The sequence below is a fragment of the Rhagoletis zephyria genome, unplaced genomic scaffold, assembly GCF_001687245.7.
Source record: "Rhagoletis zephyria isolate East Lansing unplaced genomic scaffold, Rhagoletis_zephyria_1.1 Rzeph_scaffold_12496, whole genome shotgun sequence".
In the NCBI taxonomy this organism is placed as follows: domain Eukaryota; kingdom Metazoa; phylum Arthropoda; class Insecta; order Diptera; family Tephritidae; genus Rhagoletis; species Rhagoletis zephyria.
The window spans coordinates 3,503-17,198 of record NW_016169570.1 but is presented as its reverse complement, the minus strand read 5'-3'; the positions used below and the strand labels follow the sequence as shown (position 1 = coordinate 17,198).

The 13,696-nt window shown below is 34.7% G+C and overlaps 2 protein-coding genes across 2 annotated transcripts; both read right to left on the bottom strand.

The window, feature by feature from the left end:
- Positions 1–208: 208 nt before the first annotated feature.
- On the bottom strand, positions 209–4,706 carry LOC108377670 (cathepsin L1-like). Its single transcript, XM_017633936.1, has 5 exons — positions 4,532–4,706; positions 4,311–4,470; positions 2,226–2,428; positions 2,046–2,158; positions 209–810 (listed from the first exon to the last, which is right to left on the bottom strand). Exons 1-5 carry the CDS (start codon positions 4,534–4,536, stop codon positions 209–211), a joined length of 1,083 nt encoding a protein of 360 aa, XP_017489425.1. The 5' UTR covers positions 4,537–4,706.
- Positions 4,707–4,774: 68 nt separating this feature from the next.
- On the bottom strand, positions 4,775–7,688 carry LOC108377671 (protein CREG1-like). Its single transcript, XM_017633937.1, has 3 exons — positions 7,226–7,688; positions 7,081–7,162; positions 4,775–4,945 (listed from the first exon to the last, which is right to left on the bottom strand). The coding sequence occupies exons 1-3, from the start codon at positions 7,673–7,675 to the stop codon at positions 4,836–4,838; spliced, it is 642 nt and encodes a 213-aa protein (XP_017489426.1). The 5' UTR covers positions 7,676–7,688; the 3' UTR covers positions 4,775–4,835.
- Between the last annotated feature and the right edge of the window lie 6,008 nt (positions 7,689–13,696).

Genomic DNA, 13,696 nt, shown 5'->3' with positions numbered 1-13,696 from the left:
AACATTTTTAAAAAAAACTTCCACCTACACAAATAATTTAAAAAATGTTCTTACATATGTACATATATACATATGTAGGTAATATAAAGATTAGCTACTTCATTCTGGATACCCGAGACAATAAGCATCTTTTTTAATAAAATTGATTATTTTCGATGATATATTATTTTTTTTTTTAAATACATATATGCGAATTTTCAATGTACATTTAAATCAACGGGTAACTCGCACGCATTGCGATACCTCCATAATTGACATGCCGCGGTATTTTCATATAACCATCCATACCCCAACTGTGACCCCATGAATTTTTCAATATCCAATAGTCTTTATTAGTAACATTGTCTCGTCCATAGCCCACAAGAAGCATCGCGTGATTCGATTTGCGCTCCTTACATGCCTCATCATCGAAAATACCTTGCCTATAGAATTTCTTACGAAAACATTTCGCATTAACCTTAACTGCAATTGGGCCCACCGTGGCTGCAGCAGCCTTTAGAGCATTTTCATCGTTTGGCGTTAGTTTAACAAATCCTTTGCTCTTCGCCACAATCGCAGACACATCGAACAAACACTCAGCTCCTAATTGCGCACGATATGGATACACGGCGGCTGAGTTAATACCTCCATTGTCGCGCACATACAAAAAGCTGCGTTCTTTGGTGCCACCTCGACAGCCCTTATTACCGTAGGGAATGGTGCAGTCTATTAGATTTTGCTCTGAAAGTGAAATAAGTTTAGAGGTTTTGCGAAAATATTGTCCCTCCAATGCGCCAATAGCGGTAAAAGCCCAAGCAGAGCTGCAAAGATCTACAAAAGAAGAGAGAAAAGAAGAAAGTGTGAGAACATTTATCGATATAATCTATGGAGCACGGTTGAGACAGGTACCCTGCAGAAAATCTGACTAGCTCTGAACTAGCGTAGAATTAGACTTTTTGTCGACAGTCGTAGTTCTAGCTCAATACCCAAGCAACGCTTTCAACTATCCAGTTTTATACGGCGATGTCATTGGCGGTGTCAATTGACGCCCAGTGCATTACTTTGGAACTAGTTTTTAACCGGTTCCGTTTTGGACAGTTTTTTATAAGGAACCGTTTTTAAGATTCGTATTTTGGATATTTTCTTCGTTTTTTCTTTCCTGTTACAAATTCCATTTTTATTACATATTTTATTAAAAAAAAAAATATTGTAAGTACATGCAACAATTTAAACTCTTTAAATTTGAAAACTCACAACTGCCTTCATCGCGATTTGAACTCGCGACCAACGATGCTTGAGTCGGAGGTCTTCTCGCTGAGCTACCCGGCAGTAAATTGCGCTAGTTCAGAATTAGCGCAAAACTNCGGCAGTAAATTGCGCTAGTTCAGAATTAGCGCAAAACTAGCTCTTTAATAGGCAGTTCTGGTTCTCGATCTATACCAACGCAATGATTTCAACTGTCTCCTTTTACATGGCGTTGTTCTACGAAGTGGAAATTGCCACCTCTGCAGAACTTTCGAACTAGTTCTGAACTGGTTCCATTTTTGACAGTTCTGGATAATTTTTTCTTTTCTGAACTCTTTCCATTTTGGACAGATCTGCGACAATAAGTTTTTTATGAAAAAATTTTGATTATTCGATTTTTTGATATTTTTTTAATTTTTTCTGTTCTTTTACAGATTGCATTTTATTTATTTTTTTCTCTAATTTTATTTATACTAAATCATTGATCATTTTCTCTTGAATTTTTAAGCGACACTCAACAATTTAAATTGATTAAATCTGAAAATCACAACTGCCTGCACCGCGATTTGACCTCGCGACCAACGATGTTAGAGTCGGAGGTCCTCCCGCTGAGCTATTTTAGTATTGTACGAGAAGTGAGAATTTGTGCATTTACTTCTCAACAGAGCACAACCAGCACACCAAAAGTTTCAACTGTGCCGCTTTGCATCCAATTTGCACTAGTTCAGAGATAGTTCTGATATATGAAGTTCGGAACTAGCGCTTTGTCAGACTGTCTCTAAATTTTACTGCAGGGTATGTATGTATATGTATAAGCTTACCTTGTTTTTTAACTTCCGTTACTGCACCTAATTCACGCCAATCCACTGCATCGGGCAAATCGACATTGGCTGGCGGTATAAAGGTGGCGCCTTGCTCAAAAACACTTTGCGTACTGTTGAAAATGAAGAGGCAGAAGGTTTTTCTTCTACTTTTTACATAAAATAAATCGTTAACCTTACTCAATGCCATCGTCGCTGGCAATCATGATGTTTGTAAACTCCTCGTCGCTCAAATCTGCGTATTCATTGACTCCCAATTCATAGTTCGTTAGTCCTTTTGTATAGTTCAGATTGTGTTCTTCGATGAATGCGAAATTCTTTAAAAATAAACGCTCCCTCTTTCGCTCTTCCGTATTAGTTTCATAATGTTTGTTATAAACCAACTGTAAGAAACAAATATTTTACAAAATGGTGAGATGAGATTTTTTGTGGGACTAAATAATCGGTTTGTAAACTGGTTTAAATCTATGTGATTTACGAAGAAACCGAAGCACGTTGTTTGGTGTCAAAGAGCTCAGTTGTTCGTCTCTCAACACATCGCTGCCAAACACTCATACTTGATTCTTTCAAAGGCGGGAAGAGCCCCCAAAAGTGTTCCGCCATATCACCCTCTTCAAGGCAAAAAGGTTAAATAGGGTTGCCATGTATACCGATCTCAGTCAGATGTTTGTGCCACATAAAATGTACAGCCAACAGCCCTGCAGGTTGTATACAGTCCAATCTATTCAATGAAAGCAAATACCCTTGCTACATGAGTTTCGCTCACCTGCAGCCCCTCGAAGCCTCCCAGTCATTGTCGAGCGAAATATTCACTCATTTTGTGATGGTGACTTCGATGGCCGAAGGTGGAAGTGCTATAATGAGTTTCGGATCGAGGAATACCTGGTATGAGCCCTCTCTGGTCAAATGTTCAGATGATTCATAACCAGATACTCCCGAGTAACCTGGCACCCAGAGTAAAATAAGTTCATTGTGGTTTTCAACACAATTTGTTCGAGACTTGCATTGTCGAACCAATCTGGAAGTAGTTACAGAGCTGCTCACTGCCTTCAGCGCAGTTTGGCTGTCACTACAGAAACGTAAACCCCTGCGCCTTCACCTACTTTCCGCCACGTAGCCCATGGCCTTGAGGGTTGTAAATACCTCGGGTTGAAATACCGGAGCATGTTGCTCAACATGAAGTTCATCCCCATTATCTTCGATATAGAGATTCTGACCCGGTGTACGTTTTGGAGCCATAAGTAAAAGTATGAGCCCAGACTCAGCGTTGGAATTAAACCTCAGTAATCGTAATTTAACCTTTTTTAAAATTACAATTACTGTAATCTTAATCTAAGTTCGTTCGATGAAGGATTACTGTGATTGTAATCTTGTTTTTTAACTTGTTGGGATTACTGCAATCCTAATCGTTTAGTAATCGTAATACTTATCGCCCAGCTCTGCAAAAATTTGACCTGCTCACACCATTTTGAAATATGAGCTTTTTTAATCTCTAGAAAATAATTTATGCAACCTCACATACGCGTTGTGCATTTTGTAGAGACGCGGTTTTGTACTTTAAACGACGATATGTATGTATTAGAGATGTTAATTTTTTCGCTTTTTACGATCCCGGGATGTCGTTATCACAATCCCAGGATCCCGGGATTTAGATATTCATTACTTTTCAACAACTTAAACCGAGAAAATCGCGTCTATGTATGTATATTGTTTGAAAAGCTCTCCTACCATAAGAAATAATAAATAAATGGATTTGAAACCTACTTTTTTATTTAAAGAGGCGTTTTTATTTTTTCTCTCGGTCGTAGTTATTTATTCTAAAGGATGTTGTATTTTCAAAGATATAATTAATTCCAACAATTATTTGATTTAATGCAATGCCTGGTTAGAATAAAAATATGGGTACCAAATTAAAGAGGAAAGTTCTTTAGAATCTAAAATGATTAAAAACTTCTGGATTCACAAGGACAAATAGGTAACTTTTTAAGTTGATAAAGTTAGAAGGACGAAATTCGGGGATGTTATTGAGTTTATATCAATGTGCTTGACATCTATAAAAAAATATTAATTATTAAATAAAAAAAGAAATAAGTATAATAGAAATATATGGTTAGGAAAGGGAGTTTCTATTATTTCCATCAGTGCAAATTACAAATCCCGAAAATCTCGGAATTATTTGCCAAGAATCCCGCGATTTTTGGGTCCTCAAACAGGTCGGGAACCCGGCATCACGGGATTAGCTTTCCTAGTATGTATGTACATTACCTTGAATTGTTGATAATATTGACGATCTTCATCAATGGCTGCATTGCTTAATCCAAATGAAACACTCAAGCACAAGTAGAAAAATCTAACTATTATAAACTCTTTCATTTTCAACCAAAAGTCACCGAGTGTACTTATCTCTCTGCGTGTTAAATAAGAACTAAAATTAAGAATATTTTCATATCAATGAACACGTAATTGGATTTTTGAATGTCGTTTACCCCATTGAATGTTGATGGCTAAGATAAACTAGTTTAGGCAACTACTGCTACCTGCGGTAATAGAAGATGCATACGTTAAAGTACGTAGCAGCTAGGAAAAAGGAATGAAAATCCAAACACAAAGCGATGCACTTATAAGATATATCTGCGCTGCACCTGCCATTCAATAATGAAAGGCAATGGTCGCTTTCGATAATAAATAGATTTTTCTGGTTTCTACTCTTTTGACACAAAATGAGCTGCTTGATTGTTTAAATCATTTTTTATTAACATTGATTAACTAAATAATATTAAAATATTTAAATTACAAATGTGCGTTGTAATAGTCTTCCGCGTTTATTGTTCGTGGACCGCCCTGATAGGCTACGATGTAGATGTTATCAATTTCCAATTCACTCAGATAGAAATTATGCGCTGCGAAATACAAAAACAGTTTATAAAAAAAAATAACTAATAAATAAAAAAATATGTATGTAATTAGTAAATAAGTAATCATTTTAATACATATATATGTGTATATATATTACTTTAAAATATTATCACTTTATAAAAACTATTGAATTAAAAAGTCTCCAACGAAAACATATGTACATATCAGACAATTCTGACCGGCATCAAATACATGCCGTGATAAGAACTAATAATAATAAACAAGTGTTTGCAGTGCGAATAAAAATCTCAAAAAATTTTATAAGCTCCCAGGGACTTTCACTAAACGAGGGATTAAAGAGCATGTAAAAAAAACTGTCTTCCTATTTGAAAAAGTGTACCGTGGAGACAAGTTTGACGTAGCTAGATAGGGGCAGGGGGTGCTCGAGCCTACTTTTGTATTTAAAGTCTGCTGGAAATTAAAAGATCTTATTGTTAAACGATTTTTGTGCATTTATTCTGCTCACAAGTAGGTTAGGTTAGATGTCAGTCACCAGTTGGGGACAAATTTAGACATTTTAGGGGTTGTCCTTTTTGTGATACCGTGTGACATTATTCGATCGATGAAAAGGAGTAAATGACTGGTGTTAATATTGGAGTTGGTTATAAGAAGAGAGCCAATATACTTCAGTCTTAGCCTTGCGAAAGCTTTACAGCCTAGTAGAAAGTGGTGAAGCGATTCAAGCTTATCAACATTCAGATCTTATCGCGTAAATTACGTTCGAACCGGTCAAAACCCCCACCATCCCAAAACCCCCGCCATCACCCAGCGTCCAATGAGCTAGTACGAGGCACATCTATCCAATCACCATAGGTGATTAGTAGTGCTTCCACCCACAGTTATCGCAGTTTCCAGCATATGCCTTCTCGCCAACTTCTCAGCCATGTAGTTTTCCCATATAAAAATAGCTGGAAACTATTCCGACGCGATTAGTAGAGAGTGCCAAGTCCTATAGTTTTGGCACTGACTGCCGCTTGGCTTTCAGATGCTTACCTCCCTTACTGACTTTTATTGAGATTTATAGCAGTGTGTCTCTTTTAATGGCAGCCATTTCTGCCTGAAACACGCTACAGAAGTCCGGAAGCTTAAACTTGATTTAGAAGGAGAACTCATGACAAAATAACCTCTGCCCACTCTTCCACAAAACTTTGATCCCTCCCTTCAGCTACCTCGCCCCACTTAAGCAGCCCTTGAGGTAATATGTGTAGAGAAATTGCTTCTCGCAGTCACTTCAGTAATGCAGTGATCCAAACAATCTGGGTTGAACTTGAAACCTTCAAGAGTTTTAGAGTGTCCAGACGCTGAGCTTGTTAGGCATCTAATTTCTTTGGGCCTAGTCGAAGTCCGTGCTTCTGCATTTTTGTCTTATATGACAACAGGAGTTATGGACTGCTCCGCAATACACTACTAATACCAATGGCGGTAGCTTCTTGAACATCGTGTAGCTAACTAACTTGTGTTGCTCTATCTAGTGACTTTCAGCAGACGAGAACTCCATATAACATTACGGGATTAACTCTGGCGTTGTAGTGGAAAAAAATTACTTTGGTTTAGAGACCGTAAGACAATCTCCTGCCATCCTAATTCTCTGCTCAAAGTTAGGTTTCCACCACAGTTTCCTATATACGATCAGGTCCACGTATTTTACGCTTTCCGAAAGCTGCAGGCGAACATATTCAAACGAAAGAATAGTTGCTTTCGGGATCTTGTACCTCCTTCTGCTCACAAAGTGTTTAAAGACCAAATCAAGGCAAGTCGAGAATTTTGGGACTTTCGTTTAGAGATTTAACCCTTGAATGCTTAAGTAAAAAATATTACAGGAAACAATAATATCGTTGCGTTGTCCAGTGACGATTTGTTGATGTTTTTTTTAATTAAATAGATGGGAAACGAATATGTACTTATGTATACAATGTATATCGCAAATCCTTAGAATTGAAATTAAGTAATTGCCTGTATTATAAAAAAAATGCCAAAAAAGATAGTTCGATGTCATTCAAAATATTTCACTAGCAGAAAATATGGTTATGGACCACCAAAACCACTAATTTACGTAACGAAAGTCTAACTGGTCTTAATACATATGATAAGTAAATAAGTATAAGTTTAATTCTCTTACCTTCGACCCAAATTTTTGAATGTTTATGGCGTTTGTTGAATGCTTCCATATAGTCATTGTACTCTGGGATTTTTGTGTCCAACTAAAAAGCAAGCAGAGGGAAAATTAAATTGCCAAACATAAAATTAATATAAAAGCATCTCACCTTCTGAACACGCCCGCTTATCATGATGCGTGGGCACGCCGGTTCCATGGGATTAACGCCACGCTTGTTACATGATCCTGTCTGCTCTTCGCTGAAGAAGAATGTCACTTTGTTATTGTGCAATGCATCGGCACCAGTGAAGTCAAAATCCGCCAGCAAGAAATGTACCCGCCCAGTCGAGGAGCCATTCAAAGCGCTATCATCTACAGCGATTACGTTCACCATTGGATAATCGGCGGTCTTCTCATTATGCGATATGCTACCCACTGCAGCCCAGTTGGATTGATGTACCAGTTGGCGGGCTAGAACAGCATCAGTGATGGGACGCGGTGGTCGACCGTGTGCTGAGTATCCTGCACAGCTGTCTAACGAGATCAGTGCGAACAAGAAGCCAGTTAAAATTGCGATTGCTTTAGACATGTTGATTGACGCGATCACTAATTTACACATAACGAGAAATGCATTTTCTCGATGCTTAAATAGTATAAGCAGTGGGGTCATATAGTACGAGTATTTGTGTGGCGATATGTTTTTATTTTACTTAGGGATTTTACATATACATACATACATATTTGTATGAGTACACTGAAATTATTGGTAAATGCACACATGAACAATGGGGAATTCCTAGGAAATTAAAATAATATGACTACAGTTTAATATAAACATTTACTGATTTACAGTACAGTTTGAAAAATAAGTCCGCACACTAACAGTGTTTTGTTCTAACTGCAACAAGATAAGAGATGGTAGTACAGAGATGAGCCAGATATCAGCTTAATAAACAAAGGTTTAGGTTCGTATAAGCTAAGAAAACAATCCAATTCTCTTGAAGTTCGAACCTGTCCTTCACTTACTCCTTCACTTGAATATTGATGTTATGGAACGGAATTATTTTCTTCAGCGATGATCAAGTTTTATAGTTATTTTTTCAGTTTTATTTATTGCTTGGAAAATAATCGTAATTTTTCGCTCAGAAAATAAAATTTAGGATAAGTAATAAGATTATTATAACCGTTACGTTATTTTCAAATTTTTTTCATATAATATAATTTATTTTATATTAAATTTTGTTCAATTTTTGTATTTTATTTCATTATTAGCAGGTCCCATTTTCATCCTGATGGACTGTATAACAAAGTATACAAAACTACATACATACATATGTACATTCAACTGATAAGCCTTCATTTAATTTAATAATAATAGCACCTTAAGCTTAGTTTCTAGATTGCTTTATGATGTGCGTCTTAGTTCCTTTCTATGTCCATATTTTGAGTCCGATGGAAGTGCAATCTCTTCGTAGATCGAAGTTTTTTTAATCTCACCTTAAGGACTAGCAGTTGTGTATTCTTAGAAATATATACACGTGTATGTTAATACTTTTGATGATAGGTACAACAAATAAATACGTATGTATGTATTTCCTGATACTTTTCTTAAGAAAATGTAATAAATTCTGTGTAAGTGTATTAACAGCTTGTGAAACTACCATTTCCATATAGAAAAAATTATCAGGCATACTTTATATGGAAGAAAATGCACAACGCTTCCTACTATTATTAAAAATGATTGCGATTTTCTAGTGCATACCTAATACCTGAATAAAAAGTTTGAAATTTTTAAGTGTAATTGGTAAAGTTTGTTGAATTTTTAGAAAAGTTTGAAATGTGCATTTATAATGGTCCTGGCCTTTTATAAAAAAATAACGAACATTAAATAAATAGAAGGAAAATAACCCAAAATGTTGAAAATGTCACTTAACTTAATACAAGTGTACATATATCACAAAAACTCATATGTGAACAATAAGTGGTATGAAAGATACATATCATGTCAAAAGCTGCTTTTTCACTAGCTGAGAAGCAGACAAAAAATGGGAAAAATAATTCGAAAACCATGATTTCTAAGGATTTTTTTTTAATTTTCTCGATTATGGTGATTTTCAATTTTTTTTTGGTCTTCTCAATCGAAAGATCTTGTCTGTTTACATAAAAATCATTAATAAAAAAATTTCCTTTTTTATTTTTGAAAGTTATAAAGCGCTTTAGAGCGCGCTAAACCGCTTACCGTACACGTCAGTTTAATGAAAAGTAAACTTTGACCTGTTGTACGCGGTAACTGGTAGCAATTCGGCATGCAGTGTTTATACACGAGATTTCGTACTTTGATATGACTCTGCTGGTATATATTTTTTATCTTAAACTCTGGATATATCTGCATCAGTTTATTTTATTATACTGGTCAAGTTTTGACAAAAGAATAAAATCATTGTATGGTGCTAAAACAGCAAAAGGAGCAGAAAACCACATCTCAACGTATATAGATTAGGGTGGTCCAAAAACGCATTTGAAAAAGTAAAGTCTGAATTTTAATGTTCTCACCCCCTAGGATTGTTCTATATCGAAAAAGGTATACCCTTTTTTTATTTTGAAATCAAAAAATATTTAGAGGTCGCTCAAAGCGCCCAAAGTTTTCCATGTATTTTATTTGGGAAAAAAACAACTTTTCGTAGAAATGGTATAGAATAGTTAAAAATCATTATTTTTCAGGAAATTCCCAATAATAATACCCAATTTTTCATTTAAGCATTTTTTCATCGCAGCTATAATATATAGGTCCGCCAAAAACCCACGAAAACCCCGAAGAATGCAATCGGGCGACCAATAAAAAATCGTTAGTATTAAAAAATGGTTAAATAAACAATTGGGTATTATTATTGAAAGTCTCCTGAAAAGAACCAGAGTTTTCCGATCGAAAAATATGGATTTTCAAGAATTCTATACCATTGCTACGAAATTTTTCCCATATAAAAATACATGGAAAACTTTGAGCGCTTTAAGCGCCCTCTAAAGATTCTTTGATTTCAAAATAGAAAAATAGGGGTATACTTTTTTCGATATAGAACAATCCTGGGAGGTGAGAGCATTACAATTCCGACTTTACTGTTTTTGGACCCCCCTAATATAGATACAATAAAAATACAAATTTGACGCTGATTTTGTTTCTTTGTTGAATTAAACCAGGTGAAGAAATTAGAGCGAGAAGAAAGATTTTGAAAATGCAAAGGCAAATTTATTTCGAAATAAAAATATTTTTAAACAGTATATATTTATCGTCACCTGATATGCAAAAAGTCGTAACATCGTAAGTGAAACGTAAAAAGTCGTGACTAATATTTTTGTTTTTTTTTTCAATAAAAAGATGTAACTCCCAAATTCGGCCAAATATGCTAGACATATCAATCAAAAAGTCAATTTTGAATTTTTTATTAGTTACGTCTTTTTGAATCTCCGCGACGATGTTTGTTACGTCTTTTTGCATTTCAGGTGACGATATGTAGCTTTTGCCTATTTCAACTTTAAAACAAATAAGCAAAACCAAAAAGTTACCTTTTTATTATTTAAAATATAATTATATTAGTGTAACGCTCAATGCGCTTATTAGGGATGACTGTTAGGCTTTAATTTTGAAATGTAAAGTAAAAGTTTAAATTTTTTCTTCATGATTCAAACCATGGCAGGCACAGTTTCACTTAAAAAAACCTTGTAAAAATTTTAACTGTTCAAAAAGGTGGCTGCCACGCTCACATTATTTTAATTCTAAATTAATACCTTTAAAAACATAAACAACCAAAATAAGACGTTAAGCAAAAAAACAGTTATTTATATGCCTTAACTTTATCCGATTGGCCTAAAATTTTGGATAACAAAAATTTAAATTAGCCATATGGCTAAGGGACACCCTAATGTACATATAGACACACATAATTTATTGAGCATCGATCTTGATTACGCAGGCCTACAAAAATGGAAAAAAATTGGTGCCGCAAATGTTAAAGCTGTTTTTGATATACTTTTTTGTGCTGATTACGAATCTGTAAGTATAAAGTTTTCATCAGCTCGAGATTTAGAGAAAAGGTCAGGCCAGGTCAAAGTGTCGAAAACCCGCCTTTTTTGAAATATTTGAGAAGCTAAAAGGTGGTATGTAGTACCTTCCACTTAGGCTTAATTTAAAGCTATAAATCTCGGCTACTATACCTGAACTTTGACCCTAAGGTCACTTATAGGGCAGTTTTCTCCAACTCAACTTAACTTAGTTAAGACTTAACTTAGTTGGACTTAAATCAAAAGTTAGCTTACTTTTTATTCAGCTTATTCTTAACTAAGCCCGAAAAATTGGCTAAACTAAGTTAAGTTGAGTTGAGTTGTAGAAACCAGCCCATAGTCATCTATTGAACTGCAAAAACTGATTTTGGCAATTTTTTTTCCAATGGCACAATTTTGTAGTATTTTTTTATTGTTTAGTAAATGACTATAATCGAACGCCAGGTCAAAGTGCAGCGATGGTATTTTCAGGGACAGTAATCGAGCTTAGCTTTAATTTAAGTCTAAGCGAACCTATCAGCTTTTGTTTTTGTTTGCTAGAGCTTCTCAAATATTGCAAAAACAGCGACCTTTTGAGACTGTGACCTCGTTTTCGAAAAAAAACTGGAGCTGATAGAAACTCTATACTTACATATTCGTAATCACCACAAAAAGTTTTTCGAAAACAGCTTTAACACTTACGGCACCAAAATCAGTGTTGCCCTGTGTTATTCATGCCTATTACGGAATCCGACGGATGCGATCCAATCAGATTCGCACTGTACTAACAAATGAGTGAGCAGTATTGGATTTGTGCGGATGGCATATGTCGGATACCGTAATAGCCAGAATTGCTTCAGTATACTTTAGAGAATCTTACTAATACTATAAATGTGAAAGTTTGTATGTTTGGATGTTTAAAAAAATAAAAAAGTTTAGCAAATCAACACATTTCAACAGGTGAGGATCTAGTTACTATCAGACGGGTTCGTTTGTAAAGAACTAGTACTGAACTAAAAATTTGGTTCATTAGCTCGAGTTTTCCCTGCAGGCTAGCAGAAAGCTTTAAGCCATAAAAAAGTTTATTCAGCGTAACAGATGTTTGGCCACTGTCAAAACAATTTTAAAATATTTACCTATAAATATGCAACGGTTTAGTATAATAAAATGGATTAAATAATGGTACTTAAAACTGCTTATGTACGTATTTACATATGTTTATATGAAAGTACATCCATTTGTCCATTATAGTCGTAAATTTACTTATTTTTCGTACCACTCAACTATGGGCTCATAAGACCGATCCTTCTACTAAATATAATAAAGGTATTTTTATTTACATAACGTTCTGTTACTAAATATAAGGATTCATGTATATGGCAGGACCTCGATAAAATTTCTTAAACTCCAATATCTTTTGCAAATAAAAACATGTTTTTAGGAACATTTCAACTTGTGGTGTGGGCTTGGCTTAGATGTTGCTTAGTAAAGTTTTACCTGCATACCCTTACCTATTCTCTTAATAATAAGAAATCTACTCTGTGCATCTGAAATGTTATATATTCGTGAGATTGATGTCAAATTATTTTTTGTACTCAAATATCATTTTCGCATGCTAAAAGTCGTTTTGCCTCAAGTAGAGATGCCAGATCGAAATAAAAAAAATCGATTTTTGAAAGGACTCGACTCGAAATAAAAATAATCGATGCTGAAAGGAATCGGCAAAAAATAAATCGACATCCCAAGATCGATTCATATATTTGGTCAAAACACGGCGATCTGACCAAACTATTGTTGTAATTTTTAAAGAATACATACTTACATTTTTCATAACGGTTAAATAACCAGATTTATGTAAAAGCAATCAAGTAGCTAACAATTCGTAAAAACTTTGAAAAAATAAAATTAAATTACAAAAAATATATGCAAATGTATGTAAAGGTATAAACTTTTCTTTTTCACTTATGTGCAACATTTTGAAAAAAAAAATTTACTTTTGCAATCCGGAGTTGCGATAGCTCGTTCATACAATTTTGTTCGCAAAGTTGCCAATTCATCAAAAATTACGCGTTACGATATTTTATGAATCGCACTAATGGCTATTTTTTTTCATTTAATGCTTAGTGGAAATTTATCATTAAACCTACTTAAGGAAATGCCTAATTTTTTATTTTTTTTTTTGTGATTTTTTTTTCTACCAGCCTTCAATTCAAATTTCTTTAAAATTTTATGGATTTTCTGAAGTAAACCAATTGAGGTAAAATCGAATGTCGATTCTTGAATTTTTTTCAATCGATTTACGATCGAATCGGAACTAAAATATCAAAAGAAAATCGAATCGGAAGGGCTCGATTAGTCTATCTTCGATTTAATCGAATTGAAAACGACATCTCTACGACGTAGGAACACACTGTATTTCAAACTATTAAACCCGCGATATTCCCAATATTGTATTCTGCGACAACGTTTACTCAATATTATTCTGAGAAGGTTAAAATATGCATTTCAAAAACTCGCTTACGTGGGAACTCGATTTACTCCAGGGCTCATGACTCGAATAGATGGAGAAGAAATTGCCAATAAATGTGAAATTGTTATCCGCAGG

Excerpts from the sequence above, each read along its gene's own strand:
- LOC108377670 (XM_017633936.1), bottom strand. Across the intron at positions 2,429-4,310 it reads AATATTATCAACAATTCAAG|TTGGTTTATAACAAACATTA; the intron begins GTAATGTACATA and ends TGTTTCTTACAG. Across the intron at positions 811-2,045 it reads AACGGAAGTTAAAAAACAAG|ATCTTTGCAGCTCTGCTTGG; the intron begins GTAAGCTTATAC and ends CTTCTTTTGTAG.
- LOC108377671 (XM_017633937.1), bottom strand. The coding sequence starts at position 7,675 with ATGTGTAAATTAGTGATCGCGTCAATCAACATGTCTAAAGCAATCGCA. Across the intron at positions 7,163-7,225 it reads TAAGCGGGCGTGTTCAGAAG|TTGGACACAAAAATCCCAGA; the intron begins GTGAGATGCTTT and ends CTTGCTTTTTAG. Across the intron at positions 4,946-7,080 it reads TTCAAAAATTTGGGTCGAAG|CGCATAATTTCTATCTGAGT; the intron begins GTAAGAGAATTA and ends TGTATTTCGCAG.